General features: G+C 37.8%; 1 protein-coding gene across 2 annotated transcripts; it reads left to right on the top strand.

Moving 5' to 3' along the window:
* Positions 1–10,438: 10,438 nt before the first annotated feature.
* Positions 10,439–13,369, top strand: epcam (epithelial cell adhesion molecule). 2 transcript variants are annotated; one of them, XM_036573815.1, is made up of 10 exons: positions 10,439–10,491; positions 10,747–10,821; positions 11,227–11,325; positions 11,597–11,858; positions 12,040–12,105; positions 12,212–12,275; positions 12,359–12,457; positions 12,540–12,740; positions 12,837–12,881; positions 12,971–13,369. In XM_036573815.1, exons 2-10 carry the CDS (start codon positions 10,761–10,763, stop codon positions 12,998–13,000), a joined length of 927 nt encoding a protein of 308 aa, XP_036429708.1. In that variant the 5' UTR covers positions 10,439–10,491; positions 10,747–10,760; the 3' UTR covers positions 13,001–13,369. The 2 variants fall into 2 exon arrangements, with proteins under 2 accessions (XP_036429708.1, XP_036429707.1); XM_036573814.1 differs by having other exon boundaries at positions 10,448–10,512.
* The last annotated feature ends 194 nt before the right edge of the window (positions 13,370–13,563 follow it).

The raw sequence follows: 13,563 nt of genomic DNA, 5'->3' as shown, positions 1-13,563 counted from the left end.
TCAATAACTGCAGAGTTCAACCTCCTCTGGCATTAACACCAGCACAAACACTGTGCGCTGGGAGCTTTGTGGCTTAGTTCAAGTCAAGGGAAATCTTAATGCTTCAGCATAAGAAGACATTTTGGACAATTGTATGCTTCCAGCTTTGTGGGAACAGTTTGGGGAAGACCCTTTGCTGTTCCAGCATGACTGTGTCCCAGTGCACAAAGCAAGGTCCATAAAGACGTGGCTGGGTGAGTTTGGTGTGGAAGAACTTGACTGGCCCACACAGAGCCCTGACCTCAATGTGAGCCAGGCCCTCTCGTCCAACATCAGTGTCTGACCTCACAAATACTCTTCTGGATGAATGGGCAAAAATTCCCACAGACACACTGCAAAATTACAATTACATGGCCAAAGTTTTAAAACACTCTGTAACCTAAGAATAGCTCAACCAGTTTGCATTGAAGTACCTGAAGTATACCTAAATATTAAGTCTTAGTAAGTAATAAGTCTGGGATTTTAAAGCATTAATAATATTTATTTTATCAAAATGAAAGATGGAGCATTCCATTTTGTCACTAGTAAAACAATCTTAACAATTTTAGCTCTTTTTAAGCATAACACAAAACCACTAGCCAGTAGTAGATGTTCTTATTGTTATTGATGGCTTTACAATTTTTACTTGTTTTGTTTTGCTGCTCTATTATTATATTCGCATAATTGCTATGATTTTTACAGATGTTAATGTTTTGTTTTCATTTTTCTTGGCCCAGTTACTTTGTAAATGAAGATTCTTGTATGTCATATGTAAATAAATGTTTGAAGCAGTGGTGTAGAAGCTATGTGATAAGCATGTATACCCACTAGGAAACCTCTACACCTCTATAAACCTCTTTAAAAATTACCAGCCTGCCTTTAAATTTTGAGTTAAGAGCAACAGATTCTTGTTCTGTTAACTTACTATTAGAACTTATGAAACTAACTAAAGGTCAATTTATAAAAGTTAACAAATTTTTTAAGGTAGTCTGGTAACTGTTTTAGTTAAAACACTACATTTTTTAAACAGTGTAGTATCTATGTATACTCACTTAAAATGCTGAATTTTTAGGTACAAACTCAATAAAAAAATGTAGACATGAATTTATACATCTGTATTTGAACAAAAACAGTACAAAGACAAGATGTAATGTTTTGCTTTATCAAATTCATTATTTTTGGCAAATACATACTCAATCTGAAATAGATGCCTGTAGCAAAGTCCAAAAAGTTTGAACAGGGGCAATTTAAGGTCAGGAACATTGTGAAACATCTTAAACAAGCGATGAAACCATGCTTAGGTATAAAAGAGTGTCCAAGAAAAGGCCTCATCCTTTCTGAGCAAGGCTGGGCTGAGACTCACCACTTCACCAAAAATGCATCAGCAAAAATCCAACAGTTTAAGAATAATGTTATGTTTATGTTATTAATGGTATCCCAAGCATAGTCACAGTTGCTAGGCTATGTAAAACCAGTTTGCTACAGCGCCACCCTGAGGCAGACCAGTGCTGCATCACTAGTCAGTTAAGAATGCCAAAGATAAACGTTTGTGGGTGAAACAGTCTAAAATATGACCTACCCTGAATTTGTATTTGAGCATCTATTTTTCCCTAAGAAAGCAGAACATAATTGGTTTACTTTCAGGGACCCCCAGAATTCTGATTTTGAGACATTCACAGGGTCCAAAAGGTTATTAGGAGGTCCTGGACCCCCAGGATCCCATGTGTTTCGAACCTTGGTTGCAGGCATCCTTTTTAGAATGAGCATATATTTACAAAAGCATTGAAGTTCATAGGATAAAGCATTAAATACAGTGTTTTTGTACTATTGGTGTTCAGGCTTCCCAGTTTCTCCAGACTGGAGCCATAAAAACTAACAGAATGGGAAACATGCATGCAGCTATTAGAGTCCTGATTTTAGTCTTATCTAAACCATTTATTCATTACTGCACCAAACAGCCAATTTAATATAATGGAGTAGTTTCACTTGATGTCACTACTTTACACAAAGAAGAATATGTGAATCAAGTTAACCTAACTAATTCAAAAGCAAGCAGAACTTGAAAAAAAGAGTACTGTCACCTTAACAGAAACCATTTATAATTACTGTACTTTCTGAGTTTCTGTAGAAGTGTGGATCACTGAAAATTAGAAGGTAACTATAACTTACACATAAATCGTTTGAGGCTTGAACCTGTTAAGTAAGTTCGAGGCAAGAAGTTTGCATGATTTTTTACATTAGTGAAGTCAACTAATTTAAGTTAGAAATTTTTTGGAATTGGGTTTCTGTTTGTTGCTATTATTGCATGTAAAATTTGTGAAAGGAAAGTTTAAAATTAAGACTGAAACCCAAAGTTGAACAGCCATGTAAATAAAGGTCACCCTCTTTGTCGTGTTAGCTGATAAACTGAAAACAAAGCCTTAATAAAATGTTCTAAACATGATTGTGGACATCCATCCATCCATCATCTAAACCGCTTATCCTTCTGGGTCGCGGTGGGGTGCTGGAGCCTATCCCAGCTGTCATTGGGCGGAAGGCAGGATACACCCTGGACAGGTCGCCAGTCCATCGCAGGGCAGACAGACAGACATACACATTCACACCTAGGGGCAATTTAGCGTGTCCAATCGGCCTGACTGCATGTCTTTGGACTGTGGGAGGAAACCGGAGTACCCGGAGGAAACCCACACAGACACGGGGAGAACATGCAAACTCCACACAGACACGACCCCGGTCGGGAATCGAACCCAGGCCATTCTTGCTGTGAGGCGACAGCGCTACCCACTGCGCCACCGTGCCGCCCCTGATTGTGGACAAACTCCCCTAAATACAAATGATGGTCCAGTCGTAACCTCTGACATTCTTTCATATGTTTATAATATGCTGCAATGTTAACATTGCTTCTGCCAAGTCAGATGCTTGATATCCAAGAATTCACAGTGAGGGAGGGACTTTTTACACATTTCCTAAAGCAAAGACACAAGTGGAGAGGTGGAGGATCAATTACACATCGCACAACACATGTAACATCTGCTCCAAGGTATGACGCCAAGTCTGGCTAGATAACAAAGTCTTTCTTAGTTGTGGTTACTTTGCTGAATTCAGTGAGTACTGACTTCAACTGAGCTTTAGGGCAAAATTCAGAAAGATGAGAGCCTGATCACTTTTTATTAGACAGCTTGGCTAACACTGCAAGTATTTAACAAAACCCAATATAGCATACAGGGTGAATGTTATCCTTAAAATGCATATAATTACATGTTTACCTAGTTTGCAGTACCGGAACTTTGCTTTTATCTTTTATTTCCATATGACTCACTATGTGATGGGGTTTTAAACTTCAAATGCATACTGGAGACTTTTTAGTCTATTCTGAAATGATGTATTTCTACCAAATTTAATGAGAATGTCATGGGATAAATAGTCCGTCTTTGGAAGTGAAAAGTGGAGGGTGGAAAGTGTGTGAGACACAGCAACAGTAACCAAGGGGGTGGGGCTTAACAAAGGGTTAAAAAAAAGCACATACCTGTTATATCACAGTTGTGCAGTAAAACACCAAATGTGAAGATGTCATTGAATGTGCAGCAGAAGGTGCGTATCACCCACACGCTTGAGGACACTGAGAGTGTGTGGGTGCTGTTTCTGCTGTGGCCGCGCTTACAGGTGCATGCAGAGGAACCCACTGAGTTAAAAAGTGTTCCACTTCTGGGTTTCCACCCAAAAACAATTCATTATAAATTATAAAGCAATTATAAAAATCGAATGATGCGTCTAATGCTACATTACATCTCTTAAACAACTACGTTCTTAGATATTATCATAGATTTTCTGCAACTCATAGTATATAGACCTTATCTTCCAATTGTTCTACACCATAGATCAATGTTTTAGTTTTAGTTTATTTACTAGTGAACACTGAAGTTCAGATTTAGCTTTTGAGTTTTTTAAACCAGCCATTGAGTTTTCATATAGATTCTTTTTAGTTATGGTTTGCATTCATTATAATGATGACCCTGATGTCCAGCCTGAGTCAACACTGCGGAGTTGTTCTACTGTGACTGCGGCCATGCAGGGCTACACTGTCAGTAAAACGCAGTGTCAGGATCTGGACGAATGTGCTTGACATCTGTAATTATGACAAGTTTGTCTCGTGATGTCACACGAGTCTTGTGTCTTGATTATTAAAGTAAATGACTTGATAACTTTTTTTTGAAATCTGATTTACATAGAAGTGTAAAATAACTCTTCAGCCAGACTCAGTGTGCCATAAACTAGCTGGATAACTGATGGAGAAATGTGTTTATCTTTATAATTATCTTTATAATGTCTAACCCAGTGGCAGGGGCAGAGGTAGTGATTCTGGGGCTCTAGGCAAAGATTAGTAAGAGGGCTCACTGAAAGCACATTTATAAATTAGTTCATTAGTAGAGGCTTTGGACTCTACACTGCACGAAATGATACAGGCAAGTAAAATCATCTTAAATCTTTATCTAATATTTCTCATTTTGAGTTGAAATAATATTCAAAGCTAATTTAACCCATTTCTAGACATTTGGCAGATAATTTGGTTGTTTTAAAAAACAATGCTAGAAACAAGCTGGGTATGGGTTAGACGTTATAAAGATACACATTCCCATTAATAATGTTTTACTGGCTGGTATAAAAAACTCAAAAGCTAAATCTAAACTTCAATGTTCACTATTAAATAAACTAAGAGTGAAACATTACTGTGCTTTTTCAGCATATGAAGGATGGTCTATAAGCAACTTTCTTTTATGTCAAACCTTAAATGTCCAGCAGATGGCGAAGTCTCGCAGTGGAGCTTGCAACCTCACTAGGCACTTTCCATGAGTTCAGTTTCTGTGAAACAACAATAAAACCACTGTTGCTGTTTTTATTTTTGTAAAAAGTGATGAGATCTGTACTTTAACTTAAAATAAAAATGATTAAAATTAGCATTTAAATGATCACAAAAACACTTCAAATGTCTCTGTCCACCTTTAATAAGGTGATGTTGGGCTGTCCCACCTCACTGAAACTGAACTTTTCTATGAAAAATATTCGTTAAATTCAAACACAATAATTACAATGTCATTTGGCATCAGAAGCTTTTTTCCCTATTAATTTATTTCATTTAACAAAAAAAGTCATTTTTACCCGTGTCCCACAGTTTATGCACCACCCTGTTACCCACCCCTGTTTCCCCCCTCGTAAACAAAAAAATGGAACATTCCATTTATTATGGTATAAATAGGAATTTCCATCATCTTGTTTTCTGCAGAAAGACCATCAGACACGTAAGTATTCTCATTGTATTTTCTCAATTCACACACAAAATACTGATCAGGCCCATCTGGGTAAAGCTTGACCATTTAACCCTGCAAAATTACTCTTATAAAAAAAGAATATATTCATATTTTTAAAATGTATGTAAACTATGTGGTTATTAATGGTTGGAATGCAACATGTGCACCCTGTCAAGCTAACCACTCTGCTTATTTTAGGCTAAATTCACAACCCTGTTACCCATTTTTTTAAACTTCAGTTATTTCAAATGAAAATAAAATAAAATAATGTTTTCATTTTGATTAAAACATGTTTTCAACTTTCCCTTCTGCTCTATGTTGTATTATCTACTTTATGTTTTTACTGCATTAACATCAACTTATTGCGGAATATAATCTGTGTTTTCAACCATTACTCACTTCAACCTTGTTACCCAGTCATTTATGGTGAAAATAGTTCATATAGTATCTGATGAGACAGCCCGATGTGGGAAAATAACATTTTCTGAAGCTTTAGCTTTTACTTTGATTAATACTTTGTCAAAAACCACCAAAGAAAAAATACAATTTAAAGAGATTCATGAATGAGTTCCTAAAAGTGCCACTATTGCTGTGCTGAATAAGCAGTGAAACTCATCAGAAGGAAAATATCCCTTTTTTCTGACAAAATATTCACCCATAAATACTAAAACTAAAACTAAAACTGAATAAAAGCTTTTTTCCCTTTTAAGAATATAAAAGCAAAATTAAAATTATTATGAATAAAAAAGCTACAATAAATTAAAAGAGCTAAATAAAATTCAAAACTAATGGAAAAATTTAAACTATTAATAATAACCGTGCTGGTGTATTTGCCCACACGGCTGAGCCCTTCTATCAGGAAGCCAGAGCTATAAGAACATGTGCAGCTTGCACTTGCTGTTTAGAGGTCTTAAGAGGTTTTGTGCAAGTGAGCATTTAAGATTTGAGAGCATTTATGTGATTGAATAATGGACTGGGTATTCATCTCAATAGTCATTTTACTTGACTAATTTCACTTTTGCTTCCGGATCAATTTTCAGTAATTTAGATATTTAAGTCTCTGTACCCCTAGTAATAAAATTTCTTTATATCACTGAAGCCTTTAATGATATTTTAGGGCCCAAACACACCAATCAGATGAAGAAGAACTAGCACCAAAGAGGAACTGATCGCCTCCGTCAGCTCACCATCGCCTCTGGTTTCCTGTAGATATTTGCACTTAAACACACCGCAGAAATACAGCTGACATGCATGGGCTTCATGTGCCTGCGCAACTTTCTAAAGCAGGAGCTGCAGTAGTATGTAAAACTTTAAAACTGCAACACACAAAGTAAAAAAGCTTAAAAACGTGAAATGTCTGTGTTTCAGCAAAACTCAGTGGCTAATTTGATAAAAGGACTACTTAAAACATTTTGGCTACTTTACATTAAACAGTGAAATAAAATGCATGAATGTCACATGTTCATAATTATATGAGAAACAATAAAAAATCCAATGAAATGGAATGAGTATCCCATGCTTTAATTTAAAATCATATGACATCAGAACCTTCAGAGCTTTCATGTGTCCATATTTATTCATAAAAATATTCATTATGTATGTTAGGATTGGACATTTGAATAGCAAAAGTGGTCAAAGTGCCCATGTAGTAGTGATAAAACTCTTGCACTGAAAAATGAGGATACCCTCTGTGCGCGCCCTCTTAAAGGTGCAGTTTGGTTTCTTTGCTCTCTTTCGTTTCTCTCGTGGTTGACTGCCAATGCTGATTCAACATACTCAGCTGGCCAAAACAGCACTGTCAAGAGGTAATGGCCAAAACCAATGCATGAACTATGGGCTACAGTCAGTTACCTTGGTGTGTCAGAGCCATTATTTAAAAGTAATCCCACTATTTTTTTTAATTATCTGCATAATTCAGCTGTTAAGATGTAAACAAACTCATTCAGAGTGATTTGAGGTGAAATACCTGCCTCAGAGAAACTTACTGAGTCTGAATTGTTCAATTGTTAACAGTGGTGGAGATAGGAACCAGACATCTAAAGAGTTTAATGCCTCTAAAAGCTCCTTCACAGAAAGTTATAACATTAAGTTGTTATGAATGTGCTGCCGAAGACATTTTTTACAATAATTTTGAGAAGATTTTTGCCTAAAAATGATTTTTGTAAACACATTTATGGTGGAGAGGAACATGCAGGGTGTTGTAAGGCCTCAAAGAAAGCTTCTTTTTTTTAAAAGATTTACTACTACTTTACCATTATCAACATTACACATAAACTCAAAAGATGTGTGGAGGTTCACTGTTGTTTTTCGACAGTAAATAAAATTCCTATATTTGTGTCATAGACATTGCAACCTCTGGCTCTCGACTTTGTTTACATCTCAACTGAATTATGTTGAACTTTAAAAGTTTGTTAGGCCAGTCTTCAGGAACATTTTCACTGATTTACAGTGGCAAAGACAAGGGCTGTATCTGATTACACGTCTGATAAATAAATTCTACTCACTGTATTTCCAGTTTGTGGCTGTTATGGTACAAATAAGCCCGAGTCACTCGGTATGCTGACAGTACTTTCAGTGTGACCTGTCATATGTATGACAAGTCAGAGAGTATGACTAACTGAGATACAACTCTTGAAGCATGACAGACTTACTGACTTGGCATTAAGAATTATTTTAAAATAACCTTAAACGTCTTTATCCATGGTTTTGATTATCTACAGATATAAGCACAGGTTTAAACAAGTTTCACCTGTACAGGCTTGTGATGCAAATAGTACTGTAGCAGGCAACACTTAGACCACCGATATGAGATTAGAGCACCACAGCTACCATCCAGCTTCCTGAATGTGCTCTGAAAGAGGTTTTCAAGTTTATTCAGCTTGCTGAATATGCGCACATGCTATAATATGAAGTGTGAATTCAGGTTGGAGATGGTGGAATAAGGAAAGTGGGCTTTAGGACATCTTTTGATCTGTGACATATAAACATGGGCACATTACATAATAAAGTTTAGAGATACATTTATGTGCTGGAAATAAACAAATGTCATTTTTATCTACTTATAATCAAACTGCAGTGAAAAGGTGTGTGTGTGTGTGTGTGTGTGTTTAGGCATAGAAACCATTGATAGCATCACATAGGAACTATCACACAGACATCATGCATGACAAAGGTGTACAGTGCTTTGCTCAAAACATAGAATACACTTAGCTACGGTAATATGAGTTTTGATATGAAAAATTCAATCAAAAGACAGATGGCCTAACTAAAGTGCTATATTATTGTAATATTTATAGTATGTAATTGGAGATTTGAGCTTATTTTTAGGGAATTTTACTGATTTGTTTATTTTATGTTATTTTAGAGCTTTAGCTGGGGATCACTGGTCATCTGGCTTTATTCCTTAAAGCTCATATATGTGTGCTTTGCTCCACCACAGTGTTTGTTTGCCCTTCACATTGTTTCACCCTAAAGCCTTCATAATTGCTCATTCTTCACAGAAACGGGTTAATTGTCTTTCTGATTGTGGCTAAAAGAAGCAGGCTGAAGACCAGAAAGTTAAACAAAACTCTGACCTTGTGACACTTTAAACTCACATTCCAATTGTCTGTCCTTTCCGTACTGGAAATGACAAAACAAGGTGTGGCAGCAAAACAGAGAGTAGGTAAAAAAGAAGCGCCATCATCTGGGCACAATAACACAAATGAACAACAAAACAACACTTAAAATGAGGGCAAACCCAATAACCAACTATGATAACAATCCCCATCAGTCATCCTGGCAAAATTACATATTAAAAATTTTGAAAATAAAGGCAAACAAAAATGAGTTTAAAAGTGTTTAATATGGAATAGATTATCCTGTTTGTTAGTTGCTCTGTTGGAAATGTTAACCTTGTACATGCATAGCTTTAAAAGAGCTTTATCAAACCCTTGATATGTAATAGATCAGACTGTCTGGATACTTAACCTCAGACACCTTACATAGCTTACTACAGCTTTTACATATCGTCGCTGTCCAATGAAAAACAAGTATCTCCAAACTATTAACTTTACAGGAGAAGGCAAAAAACACTCTTACCTTTCAATGTAAGTCGATGTAAAGAGATTTGGTTCCAAGTGATTTTAAAGCATTTCTATTGGTCCATTCATCATCATTTTTTAGACAATGTAAAGGACAGCTGGTGTGTTAAAATGATGTAGGAAAATCAACAAAAATGGAGATACATGGTTTTCGTTGGACAGCGATGAACATTTTAGTTCTAGTAATTCAAAGCACACTACATTGGATTGGACAATACATTTTGTCTGGTAGAAAAGAAATGGGCTTAAATAAATTTGACTTTTTAACTTAATGATTTGATTAACTCGTTTTTATTAGTTCAGTCTGCAAATAGTGTAATTGAGCTTATACACATGTTTGCATCTGGTGTTTTTGAGCAATACAGTTTAGTGGCCTACTCAGTACATTAACCCAATGATCTTTGGATACTTTTACAAAGTGAATTATGAAATTATTTCGACTTTACTGAAGTAAACAGGAGTCTATGATGACACTCAGACAATATCTGGTATCTATGCAGTCTCTTCCGAAACTGGAGACTGAGAGTGTGACGTCAGTTTCGGGGTTTTGATGGTATCTCTGAGGAAAGGCGACAAATGTGATGGAATACCGTCTAAAACTCACCGGTGGGCGAGGGGGGCTCATGAATCACGTGCTCGGTTTCACGTTTTAACGAGCCAATTTGTGCCATTTGGGCTAAAATGCTCAGTTTTCTGTCTATTCTCTCAGAGTTTAGCTGGTGGATCAGAGGCAACGCCTCGGCCGAAACCTGCTCATCTGGTTTTGGCGAGACTCCTCACTCTGAGAGAAAAACAGAGAGAGGAACATTAAAAACGTTCCTCCAAAGAATTAATAACCGCGAAAAGATGGATGTTTTTTACTCGAACATCCTTCACGGTTTTTTGTTCTATAGTCAGTTTTACCAAATTAACTTTAATCCGCAGCCAAATATGGCGCTCCACCATATATGGTAGGACGGAAACCTTATATGCCTACATTGATTCCGTTTTCCCGCCCACATCCTGGTCTCACCTGACGTCACGTTCTCGTGCAGGTATAATTGTCACCTGCTTTGGGTTTGATGTTATTCGAGTGGCGGACTGAGGTGAGGAGAAGTCTCTCTGAGGTTTGTTTAGGGAGGACTTTTTGGGGGGGGTTTTGGGTGGAGTTGGTGTCTTTCCACTTGGATTATATCAGCCTTTAACGTTTGTAAACTCTGTTGGGTGTTTTTTCAAACGAACGAGCGAATAATTTGGAGGAAAACTCGCGCCTCAGCGGGCTTTTCACCTCGAACCTTTTGTTTGGAGCAGTCCTTCGTGTTTTTTTTTACAAAAATTGTGCTTTTTTTTGTCGCCCTCAGAGCTCACATCCAAGATGAGGACCTTAATTGCGTTGTGTCTGCTGGCTTTTGTCGCTGGAGCTTCTGCACAGTGTGGTAAGTGTTTTACAGCTTTATGACCGCTGTAAACGGGCCAGTTTTCTTAATTTATCACTGCCTGTGTAAAGTTGTAAAAGATATACCACTCTCGGTAGCACTACTCGTGCTGAATTGAGCCCGTTAAGGCTTTGTTTTCCGTTGTAAAGTGATTTGCATTAAGCTTAGGCGACAAGGGCGCAGGTAGTGGTGGGGGAGGGGGGCAGGTGTGCGAGTGGCTGCACCTGATGTTCTTTCAGTGTAACGCCCACTGGCTGCCATGTCTCTGGCTCTCGGCCACACCTTTTGGCTTTGCTTAAGAACATAATGGCCCCTTTAGTTTTTTGCAGCAGGAGATGTTGTAAAATTTTCAGTTTGGCTTGGCTGTACATTCCACACTTAAACACTTAAATCTCAATGCTACAGTTTGTTCAACCATGAAATGGGCGACCTGTGATGGAAGTCCCTGTGTATGTACCCTTCCTGTTGATGACAACGTGAAGGTGTCTGTGGACTGCACCAAATGTAAGTTCCTGATTATTTTCATAGTAGTATTATTATTATTATTATTATTATTATTATTATGTAGTAGTAGTAGTAGTAGTAGTAGTAGTAGTAGTAGTAGTAGTAGTGGTGGTGGTGGTGGTGGTGGTGGTGGTAGTAGTGGTGGTAGTATGTTGGCTTGCTATGCTGTTTGTGCATGTTGGGTGTCTTCCTTTAACTTGGAGATGTGTTGGTGTCGTGAAAAGGCAGTTGATATACCAGAGGGGTAACTGTGTAACACTTCACTTTGCAGTGATTCCCAAGTGCTTCCTCATGAAGGCAGAAATGTACCGTGCCAGGAATAAACTGGACACAAGATCCTCAATCGGTGGGAAGCCAGTTGAGACCGCCTTTGTAGATAATGATGGGATTTATGATCCTGAGTGTGAATCTACTGGGCAGTTCAAAGCAGTCCAGTGTAACCGCACAGAAACATGCTGGTGTGTCAACAGCGCAGGCGTCCGCCGATCTGATAAAGGAGACAAGAACATCAAGTGTGAACCAGTGGAGACCTAGTGAGTAAACTTCTGTACCATTATACTGTGGTGTCTTAAATCAATCTGCATTCAGTTAATACTTGCATATGACTCAATGCGTTTGAGATGCTTTAAGGATGTATGCTCTTTAGAAATGGACTGATTTGATTGGGGGGGGTGAGTTGTAGGCTAACTACATGATTGTTCTCTGCCTTAACAGCTGGGTTCGTCTTCAGTTGAAGCACAAACAGCTAGCCACTCCCCTGGATGATACAAAACTAAAAACGTATGTAATATGACTTTTTGAATTTAGATTGTTGGAACATGCTTGGTAGTATCAAAAGTCTGTTTTGCTGGTATTAAGGGCTTTTTGTTTTGTGTGTGCACCATAGTGGGGTTGAGAATGCCATCTTGGAACGTTACAGCATCCCCAAGAACGTTGTGGAAAAAGTTGAGGTAAGAATTATTTTCAGACTGTCGGAGTACTTGTGCTCAAGTCCTGGAGGTCACAACTCTTGAATAATCCTTTTCTGTTTCAGTATGACAAGGATGCCCGTCTGATCGTTGTGGATGTTAAGAAAGAAATGGGGAATCGTGACATTGACCTGTCCCGCATGGCTTACTACATGGAGAAAGATGTAGGTTCCTTGCAGTATTGTTTCCAGTCAGTTGTTTAGAATTGAGCCTTGCTTTAATGTGTGTGTTTCTCCCCCCCCAAAGGTGAAAATCCTGCCCTTGTTCAGAAATCAGTCATCAACTCTTCAGCTCAGTGTTGGTGGCACCAAGGTGGAATTGGAGGACATACTAGTGTACTATGTTGATGAAAAGGCTCCCACGTTCACTATGAAGTCAGTGACAGGAGGTGTGATCGCAGTCATTGTGGTGGTCGTTCTGGCTGTGGTCATTGGGCTCCTTGTTCTGGTCAGTAGAGCACTTCCACTGCTTTGACAAAACTGGACTGTCATGATTAATTTTGTGACATGCTTTATTATTGATTGCACTGTGCTCTTTTTACAGTTCTTCCTCAGGAAACGAGAGAGGGCTCACTTCCAGAAGACTCAGGTAGCTATTGCAATTGTTGGAATTGTTTGACATGTTTGTCATGTGTTAGAATGCATCTTCCTTACTTATGACGACTTTTTGTTTTGCAGCAAAGAGAGATGGATCCCATGTCGTCATAGTGATGCCGTGGTTTTAGTCTTTAAACACTGGAGTGCTTTGCACAGAGAGCCGCTTGTATATTGCTTGGCTTTTTTTAAGTTGGGTTGTGTTTTTAATGGGAATTTAATGTGCCTGTTACATGCTCCACAGTTGTGAACAAAAATGGATCTTTTACAGTTACTTTTAAGCTATATTTAGATATAGTCCAGTCTTTAATTCCCAACCAGGATAAAGATGGAAATTTGTTTAGTCGGTCTAAACAGCTCATTGTGCGTCTAGATATTTAATGATGTCTCACTTCACTAAATATTCTCAGTGGATTTAATACATGTTATGTACAGTTTGTATGTCACTGTTTTTAATAAAAATGTCTAAATGTCTTAACTGGATTATCTGGTGTTTTTTGGTTCCTTTTGTGTGGGGAATTTTTTCTGGAGTCACTAACATGGAGGTTGATGTTAGACATCTTTTTAGCTTTCAGCTTGTCTGAATATTTTGATTAAACCTCAAATTGGTTAGTCTAGTCTCTTATTTTTAAAATGGGATTGCCCATAGAATAGACAAAGCACTGGCTACAAAGGAG

The sequence above is a fragment of the Colossoma macropomum genome, unplaced genomic scaffold (genome assembly GCF_904425465.1).
Source record: "Colossoma macropomum unplaced genomic scaffold, Colossoma_macropomum, whole genome shotgun sequence".
NCBI lineage: Eukaryota > Metazoa > Chordata > Actinopteri > Characiformes > Serrasalmidae > Colossoma > Colossoma macropomum.
This window is presented reverse-complemented; position numbering and strand designations above follow the sequence as displayed.